Source organism: Hylaeus anthracinus, unplaced genomic scaffold (assembly GCF_026225885.1).
Source record: "Hylaeus anthracinus isolate JK02 unplaced genomic scaffold, UHH_iyHylAnth1.0_haploid 5, whole genome shotgun sequence".
NCBI lineage: Eukaryota > Metazoa > Arthropoda > Insecta > Hymenoptera > Colletidae > Hylaeus > Hylaeus anthracinus.
The window spans coordinates 12412814-12424921 of NW_026535322.1; the positions used below are offsets into that span (position 1 = coordinate 12412814).

The 12108-nt window shown below is 34.1% G+C and overlaps 2 protein-coding genes across 4 annotated transcripts; one reads left to right on the plus strand and one right to left on the minus strand.

The window, feature by feature from the left end:
• Positions 1 to 1118: 1118 nt before the first annotated feature.
• LOC128895995 (dynein assembly factor with WDR repeat domains 1-like) lies at positions 1119 to 4914 on the minus strand (the record flags this gene model as incomplete). The annotated part of the gene is made up of 6 exons (XM_054159091.1): positions 1119 to 1427; positions 1957 to 2255; positions 3321 to 3450; positions 3560 to 3744; positions 4136 to 4258; positions 4676 to 4914. Coding segments are annotated over 6 exons (1173 nt in total), but the record flags the coding sequence as incomplete, so codon positions are not given.
• Positions 4915 to 8787: 3873 nt separating this feature from the next.
• LOC128895933 (nucleoside diphosphate kinase 7) lies at positions 8788 to 11820 on the plus strand. 3 transcript variants are annotated; one of them, XM_054158961.1, is made up of 10 exons: positions 8788 to 9587; positions 9795 to 9965; positions 10035 to 10201; positions 10276 to 10437; positions 10512 to 10719; positions 10793 to 10913; positions 10988 to 11112; positions 11176 to 11289; positions 11348 to 11455; positions 11527 to 11820. In XM_054158961.1, exons 2-10 carry the CDS (start codon positions 9849 to 9851, stop codon positions 11560 to 11562), a joined length of 1158 nt encoding a protein of 385 aa, XP_054014936.1. In that variant the 5' UTR covers positions 8788 to 9587; positions 9795 to 9848; the 3' UTR covers positions 11563 to 11820. The 3 variants fall into 3 exon arrangements, with proteins under 3 accessions (XP_054014936.1, XP_054014937.1, XP_054014934.1); XM_054158962.1 differs by having other exon boundaries at positions 8788 to 9583; XM_054158959.1 differs by having other exon boundaries at positions 8788 to 9965.
• The last annotated feature ends 288 nt before the right edge of the window (positions 11821 to 12108 follow it).

The following is a 12108-nucleotide window of genomic DNA, read 5'->3' on the forward strand; positions in this document are numbered from 1 at the left end:
TGTCACAAGTACAGCGATATTTAATCAACAGGCGTGATATTGTTTTAATTGCAGTGCTGTAATTCTAGAGTCTTATGCAACGAATTTTAATTAAACGGCAGCGAGTCGAAGCATGCTTCATTATGAAACGCTTACGGTAAGATTTCTCGAAACATTGGGTTACAAATCGATGGTGCTTAATATTAATTACAGAATATTACGTTATTAAGTGTAATGAAAAAAATATAGCATTTTATATATAGTATTCTACGTATTTTAATTGCTATAATAATATTGTCTAGATTAAATTAATGAAATCGACTGCAACATTTCATTTCAACTTGGATAAAAATTTATTAATACTTGACCAGTATCTCTAATTAATCACCATGGCATTTAATATTAATTGCAGAATCTTTTTGGGTATTATGCTTGTAATACGTCGTTTATTCCATAAGAAATACCAGTATACTGAGAATATTACTCTGATTATTACATTTTAAGTATTATCTTGGTTTCGATATTGTTGCTTCATCTATTAATTAGTTAACTATACTTTAAATATTCACGCAATAGATATTCTATCCATATATATTTTAACAAACAGCCGTTAACAATGATTCCATTACTTCACAACGATTACCAAGCGTATAAAAACATATCTACCTCGAATAATTATAAATTTGGTTTATCACAAGCGTTAAATTGACTATTAAAGTTTCCTCTCAACTATGCTTTATGCTGATCCATTATTCATTCGGGCGTCTTTATGCATTATTCAAGCAAGATCCCCGGCCAAATTAATTACGATCGTTTTCAAAACCGATTAAAGTTGATGAATCTCGTCAGCGAGAGTATAGGCGCGGAGAAATTATTATATTTTCCATACCGATATGTGAAATACTACATTATTGTAATAAAAAAATGTAGCATTGTATATAGTACTTCACATATTTAAAGTACAATAATAATCTTCTCTAGACTATCATGTCTTATCAAATTAATAAACGTAACTGCATGATTTAATTTCAACCTAGATACAAATTTAATCATTTCACAGTTCGTTGAATAATACTTTTTTGCTTCTAATAAATTAAATCTATAATATAATTAATGATTCTATAATATATGTTTCAGGTATTTAATTTAATTACGTCGAAATCAACGAATTTAAATGGCGTAGAAGTATACAACGTAAACTATGAACAGGAGAAGAATAACGAGCTAAGGACACACCTGAAACCAATCGAGTCACCTCCATATCATGCAAGTGTTGTCCTTGCTCGCCGTGATAACCGTATCGCCGTTGTATGAATATGCACAACTGAAGACGTCGTCTGTGTGGCCGTCGAGTGTCTGTATGCAACGGCCATCCTCTATCGACCATAACTTCGACGTTCTGTCTGAAGAGGAAGTCAGCAGGTGTCGGCCATTTGGACTGAAACACACTAAAGAAATTCTCCCATCAGTTTATGGTACATACTCCTTTCTTTCTAGTTCAAAAATGGTTTTATTTATGTATATATTCTTGTATTGCTTGATGTACTCTTAATTATTCAAAAAACTTTTTAAATTGCTAGAATTAAAAGTATTTAAGCCATTAAGGAGGAGATACTCTTTCATTTTGGGGGCACCAAGTAGATTTTTGTTTAACGTTTTAAGGTCTTTAAAATGTATATTTTACTAATCAAATTATGCTAATTCAGGCTTGTTTCAATTGCATTATCACTCTAGGCCAATTTCTCTTGACGTAACATAGAGATGCTTTTACTAAATTTGCTAAAATTTTTTATAAACACGTACAAATGAACCCACCAAATTTCAAAAATGTATGCCAAGTATTTTGGTTGCAAAAAAATAATAAAAGTAGCAAGGGTATCTCCTCGAATCTCCAAAAGTCCAATTAAACTACTATCCCTTGAAATTTTGATTTAACACAGTTTGCTTTCTTCAAGATGTGGGATCGAGGATTTGCACCTTTTGACACTTCGTCACGGTGACCCTCCGCGATGGCCAGCTGCTGGAAGTCGCTGGTGACGTCCCATACACGAGCTGTGGAGTCGCTGCTCGCTGTCGCTAGCTTTTTCCCGCTGTTGTCGAAGGTCAGATCCAGAACCTCGTCATCGTGGCCTCGAAGAGTAGCCAGGCAAGAGTACATCCTCGTGTCCCAGAGCTTTGCCGTCTTGTCCATGGACGACGACGCGATTAAAGAGCAATCGAAGTTGTAGACGCAGGTGGACAACTCCGATCGGTGACCAATCAACACGTTTGTTCGACTGGAAGAGCAATGGATGATCCAGGATTCTGAGAATAGGCTTATTACTCATAAAGTAGCCAAGCAACACTATTCTTTTGACTCGATTTACAAATTTTGAAATTTCAAGTTCAAAATGTATGATACATAGCCTATGTTATTCGGGGATAGTGTACCTTTCTATTACCGAAACAATTTTTAAAATCTGTTCAGAAGTTCCGGTGATCACCCCCTACATACAAACAAACAAACTTTATCTCTTTATAATGTTAGTGCAGACTGGTAGACTGTGGATGATTATATAAAATAAAATGTTTGCAAAGGTGTCTACATAAATTGAATCTAAATAGGATTTTATTTTACTCTGCAAATATTATAATGTAAACTTTACTTTCAATATTATTTTGCATTCTTGCGTAATGTGTGCATTTTGTACTTTCTTACGCATTCAAATTTCTTATAAATGGATATAAATCCGCAGTCTAGTTATTATTTAATTTCACACATACAATCGAACGAAGTAGTTATAATTTTGTCTCTAATGAGTGAACACGGATATTAGGATAAGAAAATGAATAAATAACGAACCTAAGGTGAAAGAATATTTGAAGTAAAGAGAAAAATATTCGGCTGAGCAAAGTTATGGTAAGGTTTACTCAAATAAGAAAAACAAGGATTCCGAAAAAAGTTTCGAAGAAGTTAATCGAATGAAACAGTTCACTTGTAATTTATTTTCCGTAAGTGTACTATAAATTCTATTAAATACTGTACGATCTAACGCTATAATTTTAGGCTATAAGTATAACTATATTGTACGATAACTGTGATATTATGCAACTGGAACTTGGAACTACTGATATAGCTAGCTCTAGGCCGCCTAGAGATCAAGATCTCTACTATTTCATATTATCCTTTTAATTCCCAAACAACCGATAATGAAATTGCTGGTAGAAGAGAACTAGGTCACTATACTCCCATTTGTATTTTACCTACGACTACTGCAAAATGGAATTATCTCGCTTGAAAACTTAATCACTGCAGACATTATTGATCGAGAACTTAATACTACAAGGCGATTGAAACGTACGCGAATGTCCTTGTGTCCCAGATACTGACAGTGCCATCGAAAGAGCCTGTGATGACTTGATTCCCATCGTTATTAAAGTGCAGAGCTATTACTTCGGCAGTGTGGCCCTTCAAGGTCCCCTCTTCGTCACCTATCGTCATTTGTTTTCGATAAAATTACGAATCTCGAAAGTAAAGGGTCCATCAATGTAAAACGAAACAGGCATTGCCTTCTTGTAAAAATGACGAATGAAAACTTGCCTGTTGTCAAGTCAAAAATTTTTGACGTCGAGTCTAGTGAACCCGTGGCCACTTTATTCTGCATGGGTGAGAACTTAGCGACAACGACCTCGGCGTCATGACCCCACATGGTGGTCAGGCAGTGGCCTGTTCTGGTACACCAAACCTTCGCGGTTTTGTCGAACGAACCGGTTATAATTTTGTCTCTAAAATAAATTAAGACAAGGACTTTTACAAATAAAAGTATTTTACATTGAAGCTTTCTAGTTCATCTATGTAAATATTCTAGGAGACCCGACGTTGTTTTCTTTTTACATAAAGTTTTACATCAGTATATGATGTTTCTGAATGAACAAATTTTTTCTTTATGTAAGTGCGTAGTTAAATAATATAACTGTAACACTGTCGGAGTTGGCTCTTTAAAGTAAAAATAAATGAGGAAAGTATACACAGTGTGTGCTTTCATTAAATGATCCAAGTTAACTCAACACGAAGGTAGCCATAACAATTGCCAATGATATTTAATCGACTGTATCTTCGTTTCCGGTCGACGACGTTATAAATGAATGGTTAGAGCAATGGCTAAATGAGACTTACGAAGTTGGGTTGTTGAAGGACACGGCGTAGACCACATTCTTATGGCCTTCGAGAGTAAAAAGCTCCGTTCCACTGTCAATGTCCCAAACTTTACACGTTCGGTCGTAGCTGCCTGTCAGGCATCTGTCAGGAAGAAAAATCGTCAGAAAAAGAACGCTTCGAACTTTTCCTAGACAGAGGCGCCTATTATCGATTTTACTTTAAAATAAAATAAAATTACAAGCCTAGATTTAAGGGTTTAGTGTCACCCATCACTTTGTTGTGCATCCATTGCAATGGACTGTGGCACCAAAGCCGAATGCAATTAAATTTAGAATATTTCTAATCAGATCATTCCCATTATTATCAGTTCTACTTCAAAAGAAAAATAAATTCCAAGCCTACTTTTTCGATTCGCAAACCAATCAAGCGCCTTAACGAGCCCCCAAAGTTTGTTCGGCCATCTCAGAGTCAATCGTTATGCGCTGCATGAGATAATTGTACCGTCGCAGAGCGCAATTAAATTTACAACTGCGGTCGAAGAATCTTAATCGGGAGTACCTTTTACCTAGTTTATCGAACGCGATGTTCGTAAGAGGCAGAAGATGGGTCTGCAAGGTTTTGTATTTGTAGTAGCGCTTCGCGTTTGTGTCGCAAACTTTGTCTTGCAGCTTCTGCAGGGTCTCCACTAACTGCTCCATTACACTTTCGGTGATTACGGGCTCGTCCGCCTTTATGCTCTCCGCTAATGCTCTTATGTCTGTTCTGCAAGTAATTATACACTCGCGTGATTTTTCAAATTAATGCTACACGTGCTTAAGGAGGTATTTTCCTTAACATTTTTCGGCTGCAAATATGTGCTTATGTTCAAGATACTTATGTTATCATCATCATGTATATTGAATGTATTATATTATAAACAATACAATAATACAGAATATAAAGATGTTCATGCATATATTCTACATATAAATTTTATAAGTGCGGATATAATAATGTCTTGCATATATTATATTATCATCATCATGTATATTGAATGCATTATTATATAAACAATAGAGTAATATAGAATCTATACGTATACATACTATGAATGTGTACCTAAAAATATCCTGCATATATCATATTATCGTCACCATAAATTAAATAATATAGAATACATACATTCTATTAAAAATATGTATACACAAATAAAAATATAATATACAATTACTTATATTTTATTATTTCATCATACCATCTTGTACACATTCTACAAATCACTAACTTAACAAATATTTTACAAAGACCAATACCCTCGATTTGTTAAGATTATTCTTAAAACACCAATGAAATAAAAAAAAGAATACAACAAAAATGATTTCAACCCAGAAAGCAACTCAACGATAAAAAATAAAGCTGGAAATAGAAGACACTATTCGACACGAAGGTAAGTATGGGAAATTTTAATTACTCTGCCGTCAAATCCAGGAGATCGATTATCTTCGTCTTGACGTCACCACCCTGCGTGTACTCCAAGGCGAGGCCTGCGAAAAGAATGAAAAATTCCGGGAAATTACAACCTATTAATTTCGTCGAAAATTCGTGGATTCTGCTGGGTGTACCTGGCGGAAAGTAACGGAGCAAAAACTTCAGCAGCTTCATGTGGACGTTCCAATTACAGACGCGTCCAGTGTTTCAGGCAGCGCGAAAACGAGGGGTCGCGGAATTTAATTATAAAACGTAATAGTCGCTGCACGAAAATTACGCGAATCCCGGACGTTGCTGTCAGTATAATGATCAGTAACCATCGACGGAGCAGGTCGAACTGGTTCGAGTAATTTGGAAAACAACGGAACCGCGGTTACCAAGGGGTGCTTGGTCGATTCTAATCCCTTTCTTAGGCAAAGATTTACAGCCAGGGGGTTTCCCCACCGTCAAGATTAAGGAACATGACCTCTAATCGTGTACTATGTCGGTTAATATGGGTCACTGCCTACTGATTACAGGATGAGGCACTTAAGATGGCCACTTTAATGACTTCGGATATTTTTGGCGATGAGTAAAGATGGGTTAAATAAATATTCCTTGGTTCTGAGAGCGATATTACCATGTATCAGTGGTTTTTTTTTCAGGAACGTGGAAGTATAGAAGAGATATCAAACATCGAGATAATTGTTGTAATAGAATTATGTTTCTCTGTAAGAGAATACTATGATTAAATAAATACATGTAAAGTGAACGATCTTCTTGTTAAATTACACTTTGGTGTCTTTATTTTATTATATTAACACGTCTATTGTATGTTATTCTGTTGTATTTGTTATCATTTTTATGTTTGGATTAACAATCTATTTACTAAAACTTTATTTTTGAAGTATCGCCGGTAAGTTGCATTTATTCTTGCAAGTTTCATGCTAGATTAAATAAAAAATATTATTTAAACATGCGAAAGTATGTTAGAAACAATCGCACACTTCAATTGATTACCCAATTACAATTTAAATAAATAAATTTGAAAAAGCCTCGTTTATGGACCCACAAATGGTATCGCCCGAAGCACAAGCTGCTCAAGTGAATGTGTAAGAGAGAGAAAGGATCATGAAAGACAAAGATAGCGACACGCCACCGAATGTTGGTAAACATTATCAATAATTTTCTAACTTTCCAAGAAAAATTCATCCACTTTTGCAATTTTGTTGTCAAGTATAGATCACTAGCAATATTCAAGGACCATTTTCGATACGATTTCCATTGTTATGAAGTGATAATTAATTATTGTTCGTCAACGTTAAACCTATATATATATATATATATGTACACCGGTACACGGCATTGTTCACACCTCGCATTAATCGATTGTTTATTAATTATCAGCAGATAATTTCTGCACTTTGATGCATCTTGAATAAAGTCTGGACCAGTAGCAACTTTCTATGGCCATTCGCGATACGATTTTTCGATGAGATAACCTATGCGAAATTGTTTATGAAGAGTGACAGGTATCCTTCGTGTGAGTACGAGAGAGAACGAAACATGTGCGACAAGGATAGATAACGTTTTTTTTTTTTTATAATATATGTATATGCTTGGAATCCATGTATGAAATACAGCTATCGTTCGTGACCGTCGACTGCCTCGATGTTACGAAGAGATACATAATAATTTATATGATGTTTCGCTTTTGAATAGTTTTACACAAATGTTACAGAATATAAAGAATATATGAAAAGTCTAACTTTCAGGCTCGGCTTGCAAATGATTAACTGAGTATGTATAATATTAGAATTAAGTATAACAAAAAACCTAATATCCCAGTCCAGAGTGAGAATAAGTGTGAACAAATAAGAATAAATGATGCATATTAAACAAAAGGAAAAATATTGTTTCTTAAATGTAAATAATTTAATGAAGAAATAAAATAGAGACCAAGTATGGAAGGATGAAAGTTTAAAATAAAATGTAAAGAATGATAAAGGAATGGATGGATGAGAACAAGAAAATCATATAAGTTGTAATAAATGTTAAAAATAGTGCATCACACAGTAGTGTATTCAGGATGTAAACTTTCCTTACAATCCACGCAACGCAATCAACGCGACAGACTCGCCATCTCGCGTAAAAACTCCCGAAACTCAAGTGCATGTGAAAGAGAGGGAAAGGAATATATAAGACAAGGATAGAGTGAGCTCAGGGTAAGATAGAGAAAGGTATATAGAAGACAAGGATACAGTGAGCGTGAGGGAAAGAGAGAGAAAGATATATATACATAAGACAAGGATACAGTTAGGGTGAGCGAAAGAGAGAGAGAACGGAACATGTGCGACAAGGATAGCGATTGCAATGGCGCCATCTGCTAACAGAACGCTCAAGCTTGTCATGAAATAGTTCCACCATTTCACCGCTAGATGACGCCAGCAATTTAAATTCTAAAAAACGTAATAAAAACCGAAAATTCCTATTACAGGTCAATTTTTTAATGCTTCAGGAGCATTAAAAAATCTCGTTAACATTCATTGTTTAATCAAATAAATTAATGAATTAATTTGCATATAAACGTATGGTAAAAGGTAAGCGGCGAAACGATGAAACTATTTGATAGTAGATGGCGCCACCACAATCGCTATCCTTGTCGCACATGTTCCGTTCTCTCTCTCTTTCGCTCACCCTAACTGTATCCTGTATATATACCTTTCTCTCTCTTTCCCTCACGCTCGCTGTATCCTTGTCTTCTATCCTTCCATACTTGGTCTCTATTTTATTTCTTCATTAAATTATTTACATTTAAGAAACAATATTTTTCCTTTTGTTTAATATGCATCATTTATTCTTATTTGTTCACACTTATTCTCACTCTGGACTGGGATATTAGGTTTTTTGTTATACTTAATTCTAATATTATACATACTCAGTTAATCATTTGCAAGCCGAGCCTGAAAGTTAGACTTTTCATATATTCTTTATATTCTGTAACATTTGTGTAAAACTATTCAAAAGCGAAACATCATATAAATTATTATGTATCTCTTCGTAACATCGAGGCAGTCGACGGTCACGAACGATAGCTGTATTTCATACATGGATTCCAAGCATATACATATATTATAAAAAAAAAAACGTTATCTATCCTTGTCGCACATGTTTCGTTCTCTCTCGTACTCACACGAAGGATACCTGTCACTCTTCATAAACAATTTCGCATAGGTTATCTCATCGAAAAATCGTATCGCGAATGGCCATAGAAAGTTGCTACTGGTCCAGACTTTATTCAAGATGCATCAAAGTGCAGAAATTATCTGCTGATAATTAATAAACAATCGATTAATGCGAGGTGTGAACAATGCCGTGTACCGGTGTACATACATATATATATATATATATATATAGGTTTAACGTTGACGAACAATAATTAATTATCACTTCATAACAATGGAAATCGTATCGAAAATGGTCCTTGAATATTGCTAGTGATCTATACTTGACAACAAAATTGCAAAAGTGGATGAATTTTTCTTGGAAAGTTAGAAAATTATTGATAATGTTTACCAACATTCGGTGGCGTGTCGCTATCCTTGTCTTTCATGATCCTTTCTCTCTCTTACACATTCACTTGAGCAGCTTGTGCTTCGGGCGATACCATTTGTGGGTCCATAAACGAGGCTTTTTCAAATTTATTTATTTAAATTGTAATTGGGTAATCAATTGAAGTGTGCGATTGTTTCTAACATACTTTCGCATGCTTAAATAATATTTTTTATTTAATCTAGCATGAAACTTGCAAGAATAAATGCAATTTAGACAACGTTCGATGCAATACAATAGTCTTACCATAGTTTACAAAGAATTCTTTGTAAATAGATTATTGTTACAAATTTCAAACTTATAAAATTTAGAACAGAGTAACATACAATAGTTGTATTAACATGATACGTCAAATACAACAAACTAACGCTTAAAACATTCAAAATACGGCAAGATAGAAAAACATATGTATGTATGTAATATTATGTACTTACTCAGCTGTTCATTGATTATGTTAACGTTGTCATAGTAATTAAATGTACGCGTTATTTTATTGACATCGACGTCATATACAATAATATTGTATATTCTTGTGATATTATATTGAATTAAACGTATATCTTGCATATAAAATTAGTAATTCAATTATTTCCGATCATAACCTTACATTATTTGATAGAGAACTATTGTTAACTTTCTTTAACATCTTAAGTTGGAATAATTGATCTAAATAATGTCTGTGGATCATAATGAAAGATATATTTTCGAGGCTGAATGGTATGACAAGATAGCTACTATCCTAAAAAAGTTCTACTTATATTATTACCCCTACGACAATACAGTAGAATTGGTATGTCTAGCATAAAATGTCCTTAATATTTGGAAAAATAAATATTTATTTGCTTCGTATGCATTTCAGTTTGATTTAAAAGCTAGAAAAACTTTCCTAAGAAGAACACAATGCGAAGGTATTCAAGCAAAGGACTTTTATGTAGGCGCAGTCGTGACAATATTTTCAAGGAATATAAAAGTATTGGACTATGGGGATTGCATTACACGGACAAAACTGCAGACAAAAATGCAAAAGTGAATTTAATATTACTGAGATCATCCAAAAGATGCTATTATTAAATTTCCTAGAATATCATTTTTCTTTCTAGAACTTTCGCAATTGTAAAGACAGAAGTTCTGGACAAGTTGGGTGAGATACTAAAACGAATAATGTTCTGCAATTTTCGCATTACAAACATTAAAATGGTCAAATTGACTAAAGATGAAGCAGCAGCATTTTGTCAAGATATGGGAGATGATACTAATATAGCGTATGATACAAAGCAATGCTAAATGTATCCTTTAAATACAAGCTCTATATCCACTTTGTGTACTTTTTCATTAGGTATATTGTAAATCAACTTACCTCCGGTCCTATTGTGGCTCTTGAATTATTGGGTGATCATGCAGTTACTTATTGGCTCGAAGTGATGGGGCCAGAAGATAGCGAGGAAGCTAGAGCTAAAGCTCCATCCTCTCTCAGGGCATGTTATGGTAAAGATAGCGTTCATAACGCGGTGTACGGTTCATCGAACGAAGAAGCAGCTATTAGGGTGTGCATACTTACTAATGTTTGTATTACCTTGGATGTATACTAATGCAATATTATCGGTATCATTCTTCTAGGAGCTACAATTCTTTTTCCCCGATTCAAAAAGTAAATTGAGAGGACCTTCTAATACAGCTACTTTAGAAAATTGTACTTGCTGTATCATTAAACCACATGCTGTTCAAGCTAAATTGACTGGTACATGAAATTACCTTTAATTAAAACATTCTTTTCGATAATATTGCATTATTCTTGACCGTTCATTACCATAGGACACATTATCGATGACATTCAGAAAGCTGGTTACACCATCTCTGCTGTGCAACAATTTAATGTTAACCAATTCGACGCGGAAGAATTTTTAGAAGTTTACAAGGGCGTCCTCCCTGATTATGGGGTATGTTTATATACGAGTATATCAGCAAATTTTATTTCAAGAAAATAATAATTTTGGCTTTAGGCAATGGTAGCTGAATTACAATCAGGGCCATGTATCGTTATGGAATTAAAACACGAAGATAAAAATTTCGACGTTCAAGGAGAATTTAGAAAATGGTGTGGACCGATGGATCCGGTAAATATACTTTTTGTTTTAATTTTAAGAATAATGTTTACATTGCCATTTCACGTAGGACATCGCGCGACAAATAAGACCGGATACGCTTCGAGCAAAGTACGGGAAAACCAAAGTACAGAATGCTATACATTGCTCTGATTTACCGGAAGATGGAAGTTTAGAGGTACAGTGGCTCAAGTACACTTATGCATACACATTCTACAATGGTTCACTTCATTTATTAACTTTATTCAGGTGGAATATTTCTTCAAAATTCTCGACAGAAGCTAGACACCGAAGAATAATGTGTCAAACATACGTACTTTGTACGAGACAAATCAATTAACTATTATCCGATACTTATTCATTATACCCATTGTTGTATGTACATTAATAAAATACAAACATGCCACGCTTAACATTCCATCGAAAACAATGTTAACGGACCGAAGAAATTTTTTAATAAAATATTTCTAGAATGTATCGCGCAGCCAAAGATGTGAAATTTTTTTGTACACTTTTGTAATAAAGAATGCTTTAATAACTTGATGTCTCTTTTTATTGATTATTTATTTTCTTATAAAGGGATTAAGTAATACACAATGAAATCAATTGTCTCGCAATTACCGTAGACTTTAATTAATAAATTGATAATAATTAATTAATTCTCAAGGAAAGTTGTGCTCATGGAGAAGACAATGAAACAATATTTTCTTTCAATCAGTTCTTTATTTTATCATAATGAAAAGGTTACGATTGATAACTCTAGTCGACATATACAGCGGTAGGGCTGTCATCGGTGACCTCGGCCAATTCATTTGTCAAACATCAGTTTTT

What these genes read in the sequence shown, in the direction of transcription:
- LOC128895933 (XM_054158959.1), top strand. Translation starts at nt 9,849, where the DNA reads ATGTCTGTGGATCATAATGAAAGATATATTTTCGAGGCTGAATGGTAT. An exon ending in GGAGATGATACTAATATAGC is followed by an intron (nt 10,438 to 10,511) that starts GTATGATACAAA and finishes CTTTTTCATTAG; the next exon opens with GTATATTGTAAATCAACTTA. An exon ending in TGTTCAAGCTAAATTGACTG is followed by an intron (nt 10,914 to 10,987) that starts GTACATGAAATT and finishes TCATTACCATAG; the next exon opens with GACACATTATCGATGACATT.